This window comes from Stenella coeruleoalba (genome assembly GCF_951394435.1).
Source record: "Stenella coeruleoalba genome assembly, chromosome: 8".
In the NCBI taxonomy this organism is placed as follows: Eukaryota; Metazoa; Chordata; class Mammalia; order Artiodactyla; family Delphinidae; genus Stenella; species Stenella coeruleoalba.
In genome coordinates this window covers 13,831,164-13,842,710 of record NC_137154.1, presented here as the reverse complement: position 1 = coordinate 13,842,710, position 11,547 = coordinate 13,831,164, and the positions used below count along the sequence as shown (strand labels likewise).

Genomic DNA, 11,547 nt, shown 5'->3' with positions numbered 1-11,547 from the left:
GAGGAACAGGAAGCATGGGGCCTGGGGGGAGCGTAGAGGAGTGGGTGCCTTAGAGGAGAGCTTGTCATAAGGCGTCAGGTCAGCCAGCTGACTGCCTCCTTGGACCAACAAGGAGACTGAGGCCCGTGAGGGAGGGGCTTTGCACGTGGCCACACAAGGCCAGGCTGGCCTAGCCTGCCCCGCCCCGCTCGCAGTGACTGCACCGTCAGGCCCCTGAGGAGACCCCGGGGCAGTGTGTGGGCTCGAACGCGGTAGGGGAGCACCTGTAAGTCGCCCCCGTGTCATGAGGCGGATGTGCGGGCAACCTCGTCCTGCCGGCGCCTCTTGTCGTGGGTCTGGGGCAGTAGGCAGGGTCCAGCCCTCACTGCCACCCAGAGAGCAGCTGCCGCACCCCACCCCACCCCCAGTGACTGTGGCCTTTTGTTTTCTGGGTGACACTCGCATCAGGCGGTGTGTTCGGCTGACTAATCTCCTCCGGGCTGGGCAGCTGTCACAGGGCGGCCTGACCAGGCGGGCAGGGAAAGCTGATACCCTGGGGCAGTGCTGGCAAGCCAGTGCCCTGGGGCAGTGGGCAGCTGGGCCTTTAGGCTCCTCTTCCTGGGTGCAGAGCAGACCCTGCGTCAGGCAGCCCTGGGTTCAGGTCCCAGTCCTGCCGCTGACCAGCCGAGGGATCTTGGAGCACGTTACTGCACCCCTTCAAGCCTGTTTCCTCATCTCTGTAATGGAGCCATCGATCCTGCCTCAGGAGGTGGTGGTAGTGAGGACCAAACGAGGTGATAAACGAACGCACTTCGCCCAGGGCCCGTCGCATAGTAGGTGATGGGTAAATGGGACCGCTACTGTCCTTGTTATGGCTCCCTTCCCTCCCCCGCATCCCACCTTAGTCCCAGCTCGTGGCCCAGCAGGGAAGTCCCTGCTCTCTGCCACGTCTCTGGGGCGCGGGCTTTGGGGTTCAGGTAGAGGCAGGTTCCAGCAGCGGCTCCACACAGACTAGTTGTGCACTTTGGGCAAGTTACCTCCGCAGTCTCCCATGAGGAACGGGGCATGATACAGTATCTATTCTTTAGGGTGATGTGTTTGTTTATTTAAATTTTATTTATTTATTTATTTTTGGCTGCGTCGGGTCTTTGTTGCCCGGCTTTCTCTAGTTGCAGCGAGCAGGGGCTGCTCTTCACTGCGGTGCGCGGGCTTCTCATTGCGGTGGCTTCTCTTGTTGCGGAGCACGGGCTCTAGGCGCGCAGGTTTCAGTAGTTGTGGCTTGCGGGCTACAGAGCTCAGGCTCAGTAGCTGTGGCGCATGGGCTTAGTTGCTCCGTGGCATGTGGGATCTTCCCGGACCGGGGCTCGACCCCGTGTCCCCTGCATTGGCAGGCGGTTTTTTGTTTTTTGCTTCCTCTAGTTCCGGCAAGCAGGGGCCACTCTTCATCGCGGTGTGCGAGCCTCTCACTGTCGCGGCCTCTCTTGTTGCAGAGCACAGGCTCCAGATGCGCAGGCTCAGTACTTGTGGTTCATGGGCCTAGTTGCTCCGCGGCATGTGGGATCCTCCCAGACCAGGGCTCAAACCCGTGTCCCCTGCATAGGCAGGTGGATTCTTAACCACTACGCCACCAGGGAAGTCCCTAGGGTGCTGTGGTTTATAAAATGGTACACATGTTTGCAGAGGGCTTAGAACCGTGCCTGTTACAGGTGGGTGCTCAGTAAACGTAAGCCATGATGGCATTGACTTTAGGAGGAAGCCAAGAGCTCTCCTGCCTTTCTCCCTGTCACCTGCAGAGGCTGGCAGACTGTAAGAGGCAGAGACCCGGAGCTGGGCAGACCCGAGCACTGCTTCCCCAGGCATGGGTGCCTCCGTGTCAGTACCTCCACAGCCATCCAGGGCCCTGCCTGACACTGCCTGCCCGGGCCCACAGGGCAGTAGCAAATCAAGGGTGGGGGTGTTGGATGGGAGGAGTAGGCGCTGGACATGCAGCCCAGCCCCGATTCCTCAGACGCATCATCTTCCACCTTTTGTCCAGGGCTCCCACTCTCTCTCAGAGGCCCTCAGCTAGCAGAAGTATCTCTCCTGTCAGCCCCAGGCAGGTGTCCCATGGCCGTGACTCAGACCTCCCTGTGGCTGCCAGGGCCCAGGAGAGTACTTGATGGCAGGACACAGGTGTCCCTGGGAATTCTGGAGGCGTTGCCCCCCTGAAGCATACCAGGCTTCCTGTCCCTCCCGCACTGTTAGGGGGAGGTGAGGGCGCAGGTCCTCCCAGCCGCCTGTGCGGAAGGGGCGGCAGGGGGTAGGTGAGCTGGCAGAGGAAGCGGAGCCTGTGTTCAGACCAGGTCAAGGGAGGATGGGTGAGCAAGGGTGGTCGCCAAGGCTCCTGCAGGAGGAGCTCTGGGTAGCTTAGTGTCTGGAATTCTCAGCATTTGGGCTTCGAGCATTGGCCCCCAGGTCAAGGTGCAGTTCATGGGCTTCCTCAGCAGCAGAGCTGGAAGGGTTTTCTGACATCATCCAGCATTTTCACACATGGAATGTCCTTACTGTGCCTCTTCAGAAAGGTAAGACCAGAAAAGTTCTTACTGTCGGCCCCTCAGAGCAAGAGCGCACACACACCCAGAGGCAGAGGCACTGTCTCGGCTCTCGTGGCTTCCCACACAAAGTCCCCCTGGTGGCTTCTCTCCCTGTGCAGCTGCCTCTCCAGTTTTCGGGGGGCCTTCAATCCCCAAGGCAGACGTCAGATCCTCTCCATTTCTAGTGCCACTGTCAGCCTGACTGCAAGTCAGGGGGTCGTATCAGGACTGAATTTCTCTTCAGGGAGCCTCGTTTTCTTACCATGGCTTGGTTGGTGCCATGTTCCGGGAGGGGACACCTAAGCCTAACGTGCCCTGTGTTGGTGGCAGAACAAAGGCCTAAGGAGAGGAAAAGCCTTGCCCTCAGCCCCTCAGCCTGTCTAGGTCAGCTCCAGGCTTCCACCTTCCTTTTTCTTTTCTTTTCCATCAGCTTCAGGCAAGGGACTTGAAGCCCTTTGGGCTAGAGCTTGGTGGATCATGGTGCCTGGACAGGGGATCCCAGATGGGGAGCTGGCAGCCCCTCCTACCCAGCACTCCTGGGGCCGCACAGGGAACAGTGATGAGTGCAGGCTCCCTGCTGGATCCTCTGGCACCCCCAGGCACCCCGTTTATGGAGCTCAGAGGCCACAGACGCCCCCCCAATGCCTCCCAAGTGTCCCTTCTCTGCTCAAAGGGCAGCGGCTGTGACGGGGCTCCCGGGCACAGGGTACGCCGTGGCCTGGCCCAGCTCCTCATGCCCCCGGTCTCCACCCGACAGCCACCCGCCTGCCCCTGCCATGGAGACCTTCTTTAGGAGACACTTCCAGCGGAAGGCGCCAGGCCCTGGAGAGGGGCAGAGGCGGCCCGGCGGCGTGGGGCTGCCCACAGGCAAGGCCCGGCGCCGCTCGCCTGCAGGGCAGGCCTCCTCCTCGCTGGTCCAGCGGCGCCGCTCCAGCGCACAGCTCCAGGGCTGCCTCCTGGGCTGTGGGGTGGGGGCCCCGCGCTCCAGCCGCCGGCGCTCCAGCACCGCGCCCCCCGCCTGCAACCCCCGCTTCACCGTGGATGAGGTGCCTGCCCTGCAGCCTGCCACTGTTGGGGCCCTGCGTCTGGGCGCACCCCTGCTCTTGGCCGGGCTCTTGGGCATGGATGAGGAGGAGGGGGTCCAGGAGGAGGATGTGACAGTTGCGTCGTTGGCGGCCACCCAGCCAGGCACCAAGAGACCGGGGCCATCCCCGCATCGGGGAGCCCTGCCCGTGCTGCCCATTCCCCGCTGGCGCCGGCGCCGGGCCTCCTCCCACCTGCTGCCCGCTGACGTGGTGAAAGACCGCGCCCTCTGGGGCCTGCACGGTTACTACCGGCCCCTCAGCCCGCAGCGGCCCTCAGGCCAGCACCTCAGCCTGGGGGGCCGAAGAGCCTCGGGCACTGCAGCTGGCCCCAGGATGCCTGCCTGCGTGCGCCCGCTGTCCCGCAGACGCCAGGTAGCCCTGCGGCGCAAGTCAGCCGGACCCCAGACCTGGAGTGCCCTGCTTGCGTAGGTATAGCTGCAGCCCGCAGGGCGAGTGGCCTCCGGGGGCTGGCTTGAGGGCCCCCGGCTCGGGAAGAGCTCTGAGCCGTGCTCGGAAGCCAAGCAGGACCCTCAGGAGGGCCCAGTCTCCTCGGGGATCCTCTCAGAGTCTTGGGCTGCCTTAGGGCATCCTCTGCCCTCCCTACCGCCATCCCTGTCTTGACCCGGTGTTGAGGTCACGGTGAGGGCAGAGATCCTAGGTGAGGGGAAGGAAGCAGAGTCACCGAGTGCTCAGCTAGCCTCAGCTATCTCCTTTTCTGTAGGAAAGCCATCACCAAGTCAGGCCTCCAGCACCTGGCACCCCCTCCTCCAGCTCCCGGGGCCCCGCGCAGTGAGCCTGAGCGGCAGATCCGGAGCACTGTGGACTGGAGCGTGAGTGGCCGGGAGCTGCAAGGGGCAAATGAGGACCAGTCCCCGCCGGGCTCAGGGCCACGGAGCAGTCGGGTTGAGGGTACTGTGGGCAGCTGCGAGAAGAGCCCGTGGGCCTGTGGGGTCAGGGCAGACCTGGCATGGCCACGTTTGAGCCAAGCCTTAAAGCCAAGGGACAGTGGGGAAAACAGGATGGAGCAAAGTAGATTGTGGCAGCTGGAGCAGGTTTGTATTGGGAGAGGGAGGGTTGGTCGGGCAGGGCAGGGGTGCACTAAGCGTGCTCATCCTGTGGTCTAGGAGTCAGCGACGTATGGGGAGCACATCTGGTTTGAGACCAACGTGTCCGGGGACTTCTGCTATGTTGGAGAGCAGTACTGTGTAGCCAAGATGCTGGTGAGTAAGCTCTGTGCAGCACACTGCCCCCTGGTGGTGGAGCCAGGTCTAGAAGCCTGTAGACCGATTCCTGTGGGCCTGACAGGCTGCTGCCCTTCCAGGGGAAGGCGGAAACAAGGCTCTCACCTAAGCACCCCTGCGGTGGGCTGCCCGAGGATGGTGAGAGGAATGGGGCTGTGTCCTGATGCCAGGGCTGGGGCTTCCCGGTGCACACAGTGGGCAGCTGTGCTGGGGCAGGTGCGAGGAGTTCTCTGCCTGCCCTGGGGCAGCATCCCGGGTGGAGTTACCTGGTGCCTCAGGGGCCCTCTCTTTCCTGCAGCAGAAATCAGTGTCCCGGAGGAAGTGTGCAGCGTGCAAGATTGTGGTGCACACCCCCTGCATTGAACAGCTAGAGAAGGTGAGTGTGGTTGCTCAGGCTCTCCGGCCCCTCCCCTTTGGGTGCTAAAGCCCTCCCAGTGCACACACGTGTGTATCTGTACACGCATTTTCATGTTACACAAACATCACCTGCCGGGGGTACCCCAGTGTGCGTAGTGGTGAAGAGCCAAGGACCCTGGAGCTGAGGTGCCTGCATTTGCATCCTGGCTCCTCCTCTATTTGTTACTGTGACTCCACTGCCCAGAACAAGCCTGGCACAGAGTGGGGCTTGTAGACTATTACTCAACCAGATGAAGTAATGAATGATGACCAAGACACCATTTTATCAGTTCCCAAACTAACACTTAGAAGGGGCCATGCCTTGCTGAAGCTGTGCAACTCAGCTGTGTCAGGGCCAGTCCTGTGCGGCCCTGAAGCCTGGCTCAGTCCCCTCCACGCTGCCACTGTAAAGACCTTTCCCCAAGGACCACTATCCACAGTGTGTCTGCAGCTGGGGGCACGTCTGGGCCATGTGCTTCCAGGGAGGGAGGTGGAAGGAATGCTGGGCGGGTGGGTCCAGGCAGAGGGTGGGAGGGCTGCCATGGCCCATCAGTGCTCCCCAGGCAGCAGAAACCCAGACCAGCATAAGAGAAATCCCATAGGACTAGCAATGGCATGAACAAGGCTAACATGGACTGCTTCCCCGACCCCCCAACTCGTAGTGTGAGGTTTCCCTACAATTCTGCTAAGGCTGAAGCAGGGACAGTTAGGAGAAGAGAAACCAGTGTAGCCCCAGGCACTATAGACCCATCACACCACCCCCTAAGGTGAAAATCAAACCAGGATTTCACAAATGAGCTAACCATCTCCAGGGACCAGTCAGCAAGCGAGGACTGGGCTGCCGGCATGTGCCTGAGTCGGGAGTGCTGGAGGGTGAGGAAAGGTGGAGGAGGGGTAAGCCTTGGTGCTGTTCTAGTGGGGGAGACGGATACAGAGCTTGCTGTCTCCCGCATCCCAGAACACTGGGCAGAGGAAGGAAAGATTCCTTCTGGCTAGTGGAGAGGAGCGGGGATGTAGGAGGGCTTCTGAGAAGAGGTGTCTCACGTTCTCAGGGCTCCCAGGATAATTGGGGGCTGTCCCTACCTTGCAAGGATGCCTCTGAGTGACGCCTTCCTGAAGGGGGTGGCCATATGCCTGACCCCACGAAGGGAGGTTCTGATGTTTTGGTGATCATTTCATGTTTCACAGATAAATTTCCGCTGCAAGCCATCCTTCCGTGAATCAGGCTCCAGGAACGTCCGTGAGGTAAGTGCCCAGGGTAGTTAGGGCCCCAGGTTTCCTGAGTGGACCTCTCTGCAGTGTCTTCAGAGTGTCACCAGGGGCTCAGCTCCTTCTAGGCGGCTCTGGGGCCCAGGGAGGTACAGGGCTGAGGCTCTGAGGGTCTCAAAGGGGAAGGCCCGGTTGGCCCTGCCTGCAGATGGGGTAGGGCACTGCCTACCTCTTGTGCCTCCCAGTTCTCTCTGTACTTCCTCTGAGCCCTGACCTCTGGGCCACGGGGAGAAGTCTTCAGCCCCTTCTCACACACAGGACTGCAGAGAGCGTCCTGCAGCCCCTGCCCCTCACTGTTGATATATTGAGGGGCACAGGCCACATTCAAAGCTTCCACCCCTCACTTACTCCGGTGACGCTTCTCTCCTCCGCCAGCCAACCTTTGTGCGGCACCACTGGGTACACAGGCGACGCCAGGATGGCAAGTGTCGGCACTGTGGGAAGGTGAGGCCCTGCCCAAGGAAGTTGGCCAGCCTGCTGCCCACTGGCCCCAGGCCCTACGGCCCCTGAGCCTCGTGTGGCCCGTCCATCACTGACCGTGGTCAGGGCTCACTCTCAGCCTGGCTGCAGTGCCCAGCCAGTTCCAGAGCAGCCAGGTCCCTGGGCAGAGCAGGAGGGCAGGGAGGAAAGCCTTCTAGAGCAGCATCTCTGGGCTGCTCTGAAGTCGCGAGTGAGCCCTTTGAGAAGCATATAGACTTTTTCCCTCATTAACTCAGCCGATGCATGTTTAGGGCCTGCTGGGTGGCAAGCACCGAGCTGGGTAGCGGGTCCCTGTCCTCCTAGAGGAGGATGTGGCTCCCAGACAGGCTGCAGGGGGCTTCCTGAGCACAGTCCACAGTGGTTGTGGTTTCGTTGACTTATTTATTGTCTGCTTCTTGTCTGCTCCCTCAGTAAGTTCAGGCTCTGAGAGGTCCCTCTTTCCTCCGTCCACTCAGTATCCAGCAGTGTGGGGCACACAGCAGGCCCGCGAGGAACGTGTGTGGAATGAGCAGGAATGAATGTGATCGGTACCATAAAGAACTTTCAGAGTGCACTGGCGGGCCTGGCGAGCCTGGGTCAGGAAGGAGGGATTGGAATCAGGCAGGAGTTAGCTGTGGACCCCTTTGCAGCAGATCACGCAATTAACTAAAGAGAGTTGTGGGCACCTGGCTCAGCCTCCCTCCCTACCCTAGGGACTCATTTTACAGTTCTTTTATTTTTAAAAAACGTGCTCCATTGCCCTGGGTGGAGAAAGGGTGGCACCGGAAGGGGGCTGGGTCTGCTGCTCCAGGCCGGGTCCCGGCTGCCCTCATCACCCTGTGCGCCCTAGGGCTTCCAGCAGAAGTTCACCTTCCACAGCAAGGAGATCGTGGCCATCAGCTGCTCCTGGTGCAAGCAAGCCGTGAGTGCTGCTCGCCCTACCTGCGGGCTGGCCCCCGGGCTGCGCTGGGTTGGGGGTCCCGGGTCTCAGCTGGGTCTGGCTCAGCCATGCCAACCAACCCCCTCTAGTACCACAGCAAGGTGTCCTGCTTCATGCTGCAGCAGATCGAGGAGCCGTGCTCCCTGGGGGTCCACGCCGCCGTGGTCATCCCACCCACCTGGATCCTCCGTGCCCGCAGGCCCCAGGTGAGTCCTGCCCGCACCCTTGACCCCCGCAGACACCTAGGGTCTGCCAGCCACCTGGGCCCACCCACCTTGTCACCAACATCCTTGCTTCCCTTGCAGAATACCCTCAAGGCAAGCAAGAAGAAAAAGAGGGCATCCTTCAAGAGGAAATCTAGCAAGAAAGGGCCTGAGGTTAGACCTGGGACCAGGTGGGCAGCTGGAGGGGGGGAACAGGAGAGAGGGGCCTGTTTGGGGGGATGCTGAGCCCCCTGGGCTGATGCTGCCAGCTCAGCCACCAGTGGGTCAGTTTGGGCTCTGCGGCCCTGAGGAAGGTGAGAGGTCAGATCCGAGGTGCCTCTCTATGGCCAGGCCCACTGTGAGGTGTGACCCGGTGTGATCACAAGGGAACGGGGGCGGGGTCTGCCAAGACAGGAAAGAGCCTTATGGGCTCTCTGTGTCTCCAAGGAGGGCCGCTGGAGACCCTTCATCATCAGGCCCACCCCGTCCCCCCTCATGAAGCCCCTGCTGGTGTTCGTGAACCCCAAGAGTGGGGGCAACCAGGTACCCACAGTCTGCCCTCTCCACTGAGCGCCTTGGGGGAGGGATGGGGTCAAGCTCACGGCCCTCCCCGCAGCAGCTGTTCCCAGGTTCTGTTGCAGCTTCTGCCCCATTCCTCTTTCCCAGGGACGCTGAGAAAATCCAATTCTGTCTCCACCCTTCGCCCCTGCCTAGGCCTTGTTCCCACAGTTCCCACCCTTCTCCCCACGCATCTCCTCACCTCAGCCCGCCACCCCTGACTGCCTCCCCCCCGCCCCCCGCCGCCCCGTCCCTGTCGGCTCCTGGTCTCCCACAGGGCGCCAAGATCATCCAGTCCTTCCTCTGGTATCTCAATCCCCGGCAAGTCTTTGACCTGAGCCAGGGAGGGCCCAAGGAGGCGTAAGTACTTGCCAGGGCTCTCGTGGGGATGGTGGCAGGGGCTCGCCTGGCGCTCGGGGTACAGCACGCGGACCCTGACCCCATTCCTGTCTTCTGACCCCAGGCTGGAGATGTACCGCCGGGTGCACAACCTGCGGATCCTGGCCTGTGGGGGCGATGGCACGGTGAGCGCTCCTGCCCCTCCCGGCCCAGCCCGGCCCGGCCCGGCCCTGGCCTCGCACTCTGACCTGGCCTCTCGTGCTCTGCCCGCTGCAGGTCGGCTGGATCCTCTCCACCCTGGACCAGCTGCGCTTAAAACCACCGCCACCCGTCGCCATCCTGCCCCTGGGCACCGGCAACGACTTGGCCCGCACCCTCAACTGGGGTGGGGTGAGTGCCCACAGGGCAGGGAGCTGGGGAGGGCGGGGCAGCAGGGAAGGCCCAGACCCCGGAGGGGCTCAGTTCCTGCCTCCCCCCAGGGCTACACCGATGAGCCCGTGTCCAAGATCCTCTCCCACGTAGAGGAGGGCAACGTGGTGCAGCTGGACCGCTGGGACCTCCGTGCTGAGCCCAACCCCGAGGCGGGGCCTGAGGAGCGAGATGAGGGGGCCACCGACCGGGTGGGTCGGCCGGGGCAGGGCCGGGGGTGTCTGGGATCCTGGGACCCAGGGTGACTCTTGGTGTCTCCAGACCTCGACCTCTTCACAGGAGGAGGGAGTAACGGTACTCGCCTCACGAGGTAGCTGTCACTCAGCCACTCAGCACATGTTTACTGAGAACCTGCTACTGCCGGGCACCGTCTGTTCTCAGCAGCGAGCAAAACCAAGTCCCGGCTCTCGTGGGGCTCCTGCAGAACACGGCCCGTCGAGGGGAGGGCTATGGGAAGAGAGGGCCAGCAGGGCACGGGGTGCCCTTGTGCGCGGGGCACTTAGCCCGGGAGCTCAGACGGCAGGGCCGAGGCCGGTGGGCTGGGGGCAGAGCTGTCTGGTGGACGTGACTGTGTGGGAAAGGGCTGAAAACGCGGGGGCTGAGCCGGCCAGCCCTCATGCCCGTCCCTGGCCTTTCTCCAGCTGCCGCTGGATGTCTTCAACAACTACTTCAGCCTGGGCTTTGATGCCCACGTCACCCTGGAGTTTCACGAGTCTCGAGGTTGGCAGACTTTTGCTGAGGAGGCCTGGGGAGGCTGGGGAGGGAGGGATACAGGAGGGGGTCCCCGAGAGGACCAGATCTTGCCCTTCCCAGTAAAAGGCATTCATTCTCAACCCTCCCTCTTGACCCCAGCCTGGGAAGCCCCAGCAGGCTCAGAACAACTGACTGTCCCCTATTTCTTGTCACCACCCAGAGGCCAACCCAGAGAAATTCAACAGCCGCTTTCGGAATAAGATGTTCTACGCCGGGGTGAGTCTGGGGTCTGCCAGCTATGCCCCACCATTCCCATGCCCACCTGTTCTACCGCCTGTGCCCCCTGCCCACCTGTGTCTCCCAGGCCGCAGGACCCCTGCGTGGCAGCGGTGAAGGCAATTACCTGTCACCAGATGGTGACGCCCTCTGTCTCCCACAGACAGCCTTCTCCGACTTCCTGATGGGCAGCTCCAAGGACTTGGCCAAGCACATCCGCGTGGTGGTGAGTGGGCCATGCTGGCAGGCAGGGTGGGCGGGCCAAGTGGAAGGGAGACCACCTGGGTACATATACCCTCTACACCCTCCACCGTTCCCGCCTCCAGTGTGACGGGACTGACCTGACCCCCAAGATTCAGGACCTGAAACCCCAGTGCATTGTTTTCCTGAACATCCCCAGGTGAGGAGGGAAGGGCTCTGTGTGGGCCCTGCTGCCTCTGTCCTGCACGCCTGTCCTCTGAAGCCCATTGTGGTGCCCTCCCCTCCAGGTACTGTGCGGGCACCATGCCCTGGGGCCACCCTGGGGAGCACCATGACTTTGAGCCCCAGCGGCATGATGATGGCTACCTCGAGGTTATTGGCTTTACCATGACATCCCTGGTGAGTGAGCCAGCACGGGGACCATCTAGAACCCCGGCCCTGCTTTGCCCCGGCCCTGTCCCCACAGTGCCCCAGAGCCTGGCCCCGAGATGGAAGGGGGGGGCAGTCACCAAACTTCCTTCATTGGCCAGGACAGGAGAGCTGACCCTCACCTCCTTCTCTGGCTGGGGTCTCACCCTCCGTCTGCTCTCCATGGGGCGGGGGGTCACTCTCACTTTGGCCAGAGCATCCCTGGGAAAAGCAGAGCTTGAGGTCCTGCCCTCCCCGGCCCCTGGCCTGAGCCTCTCGCGCCCACAGGCAGCACTGCAGGTGGGCGGGCACGGCGAGCGGCTGACACAGTGCCGAGAGGTGCTGCTCACCACGTCTAAGGCCATCCCAGTGCAGGTGGATGGTGAGCCCTGCAAGCTCGCAGCCTCATGCATCCGCATCTCCCTGCGCAACCAGGCCACCATGGTGCAGAAGGCCAAGCGGCGGAGCGCCGCCCCCATGCACAGCGAGTATGCCCCT

General features: G+C 62.2%; 1 protein-coding gene across 4 annotated transcripts in view; it reads left to right on the top strand.

The window, feature by feature from the left end:
- The window catches only part of DGKZ (diacylglycerol kinase zeta), a gene marked incomplete at its 5' end in the record, with an annotated part of 33,466 nt that overhangs the window by 16,242 nt on the left and 5,677 nt on the right, over window positions 1-11,547 (top strand). For 2 of the 4 annotated variants that reach the window (XM_079930782.1, XM_079930783.1), the window contains 20 exons: window positions 2,750-4,062; window positions 4,359-4,467; window positions 4,762-4,857; window positions 5,177-5,254; window positions 6,463-6,519; window positions 6,919-6,987; window positions 7,853-7,924; window positions 8,032-8,148; window positions 8,248-8,319; window positions 8,593-8,688; window positions 8,981-9,063; window positions 9,167-9,227; window positions 9,319-9,432; window positions 9,522-9,662; window positions 10,113-10,191; window positions 10,385-10,440; window positions 10,604-10,666; window positions 10,767-10,840; window positions 10,929-11,040; window positions 11,338-11,537. In XM_079930782.1, coding sequence (XP_079786908.1) covers window positions 3,194-4,062; window positions 4,359-4,467; window positions 4,762-4,857; window positions 5,177-5,254; window positions 6,463-6,519; window positions 6,919-6,987; window positions 7,853-7,924; window positions 8,032-8,148; window positions 8,248-8,319; window positions 8,593-8,688; window positions 8,981-9,063; window positions 9,167-9,227; window positions 9,319-9,432; window positions 9,522-9,662; window positions 10,113-10,191; window positions 10,385-10,440; window positions 10,604-10,666; window positions 10,767-10,840; window positions 10,929-11,040; window positions 11,338-11,537 — 2,618 coding nt within the window. Of the gene's footprint in view, window positions 1-2,749; window positions 4,063-4,358; window positions 4,468-4,761; window positions 4,858-5,176; window positions 5,255-6,462; window positions 6,520-6,918; window positions 6,988-7,852; window positions 7,925-8,031; window positions 8,149-8,247; window positions 8,320-8,592; window positions 8,689-8,980; window positions 9,064-9,166; window positions 9,228-9,318; window positions 9,433-9,521; window positions 9,663-10,112; window positions 10,192-10,384; window positions 10,441-10,603; window positions 10,667-10,766; window positions 10,841-10,928; window positions 11,041-11,337; window positions 11,538-11,547 lie in introns of those variants that run through there. The other 2 variants (XM_079930784.1, XM_079930785.1) reach the window with 2 other exon arrangements.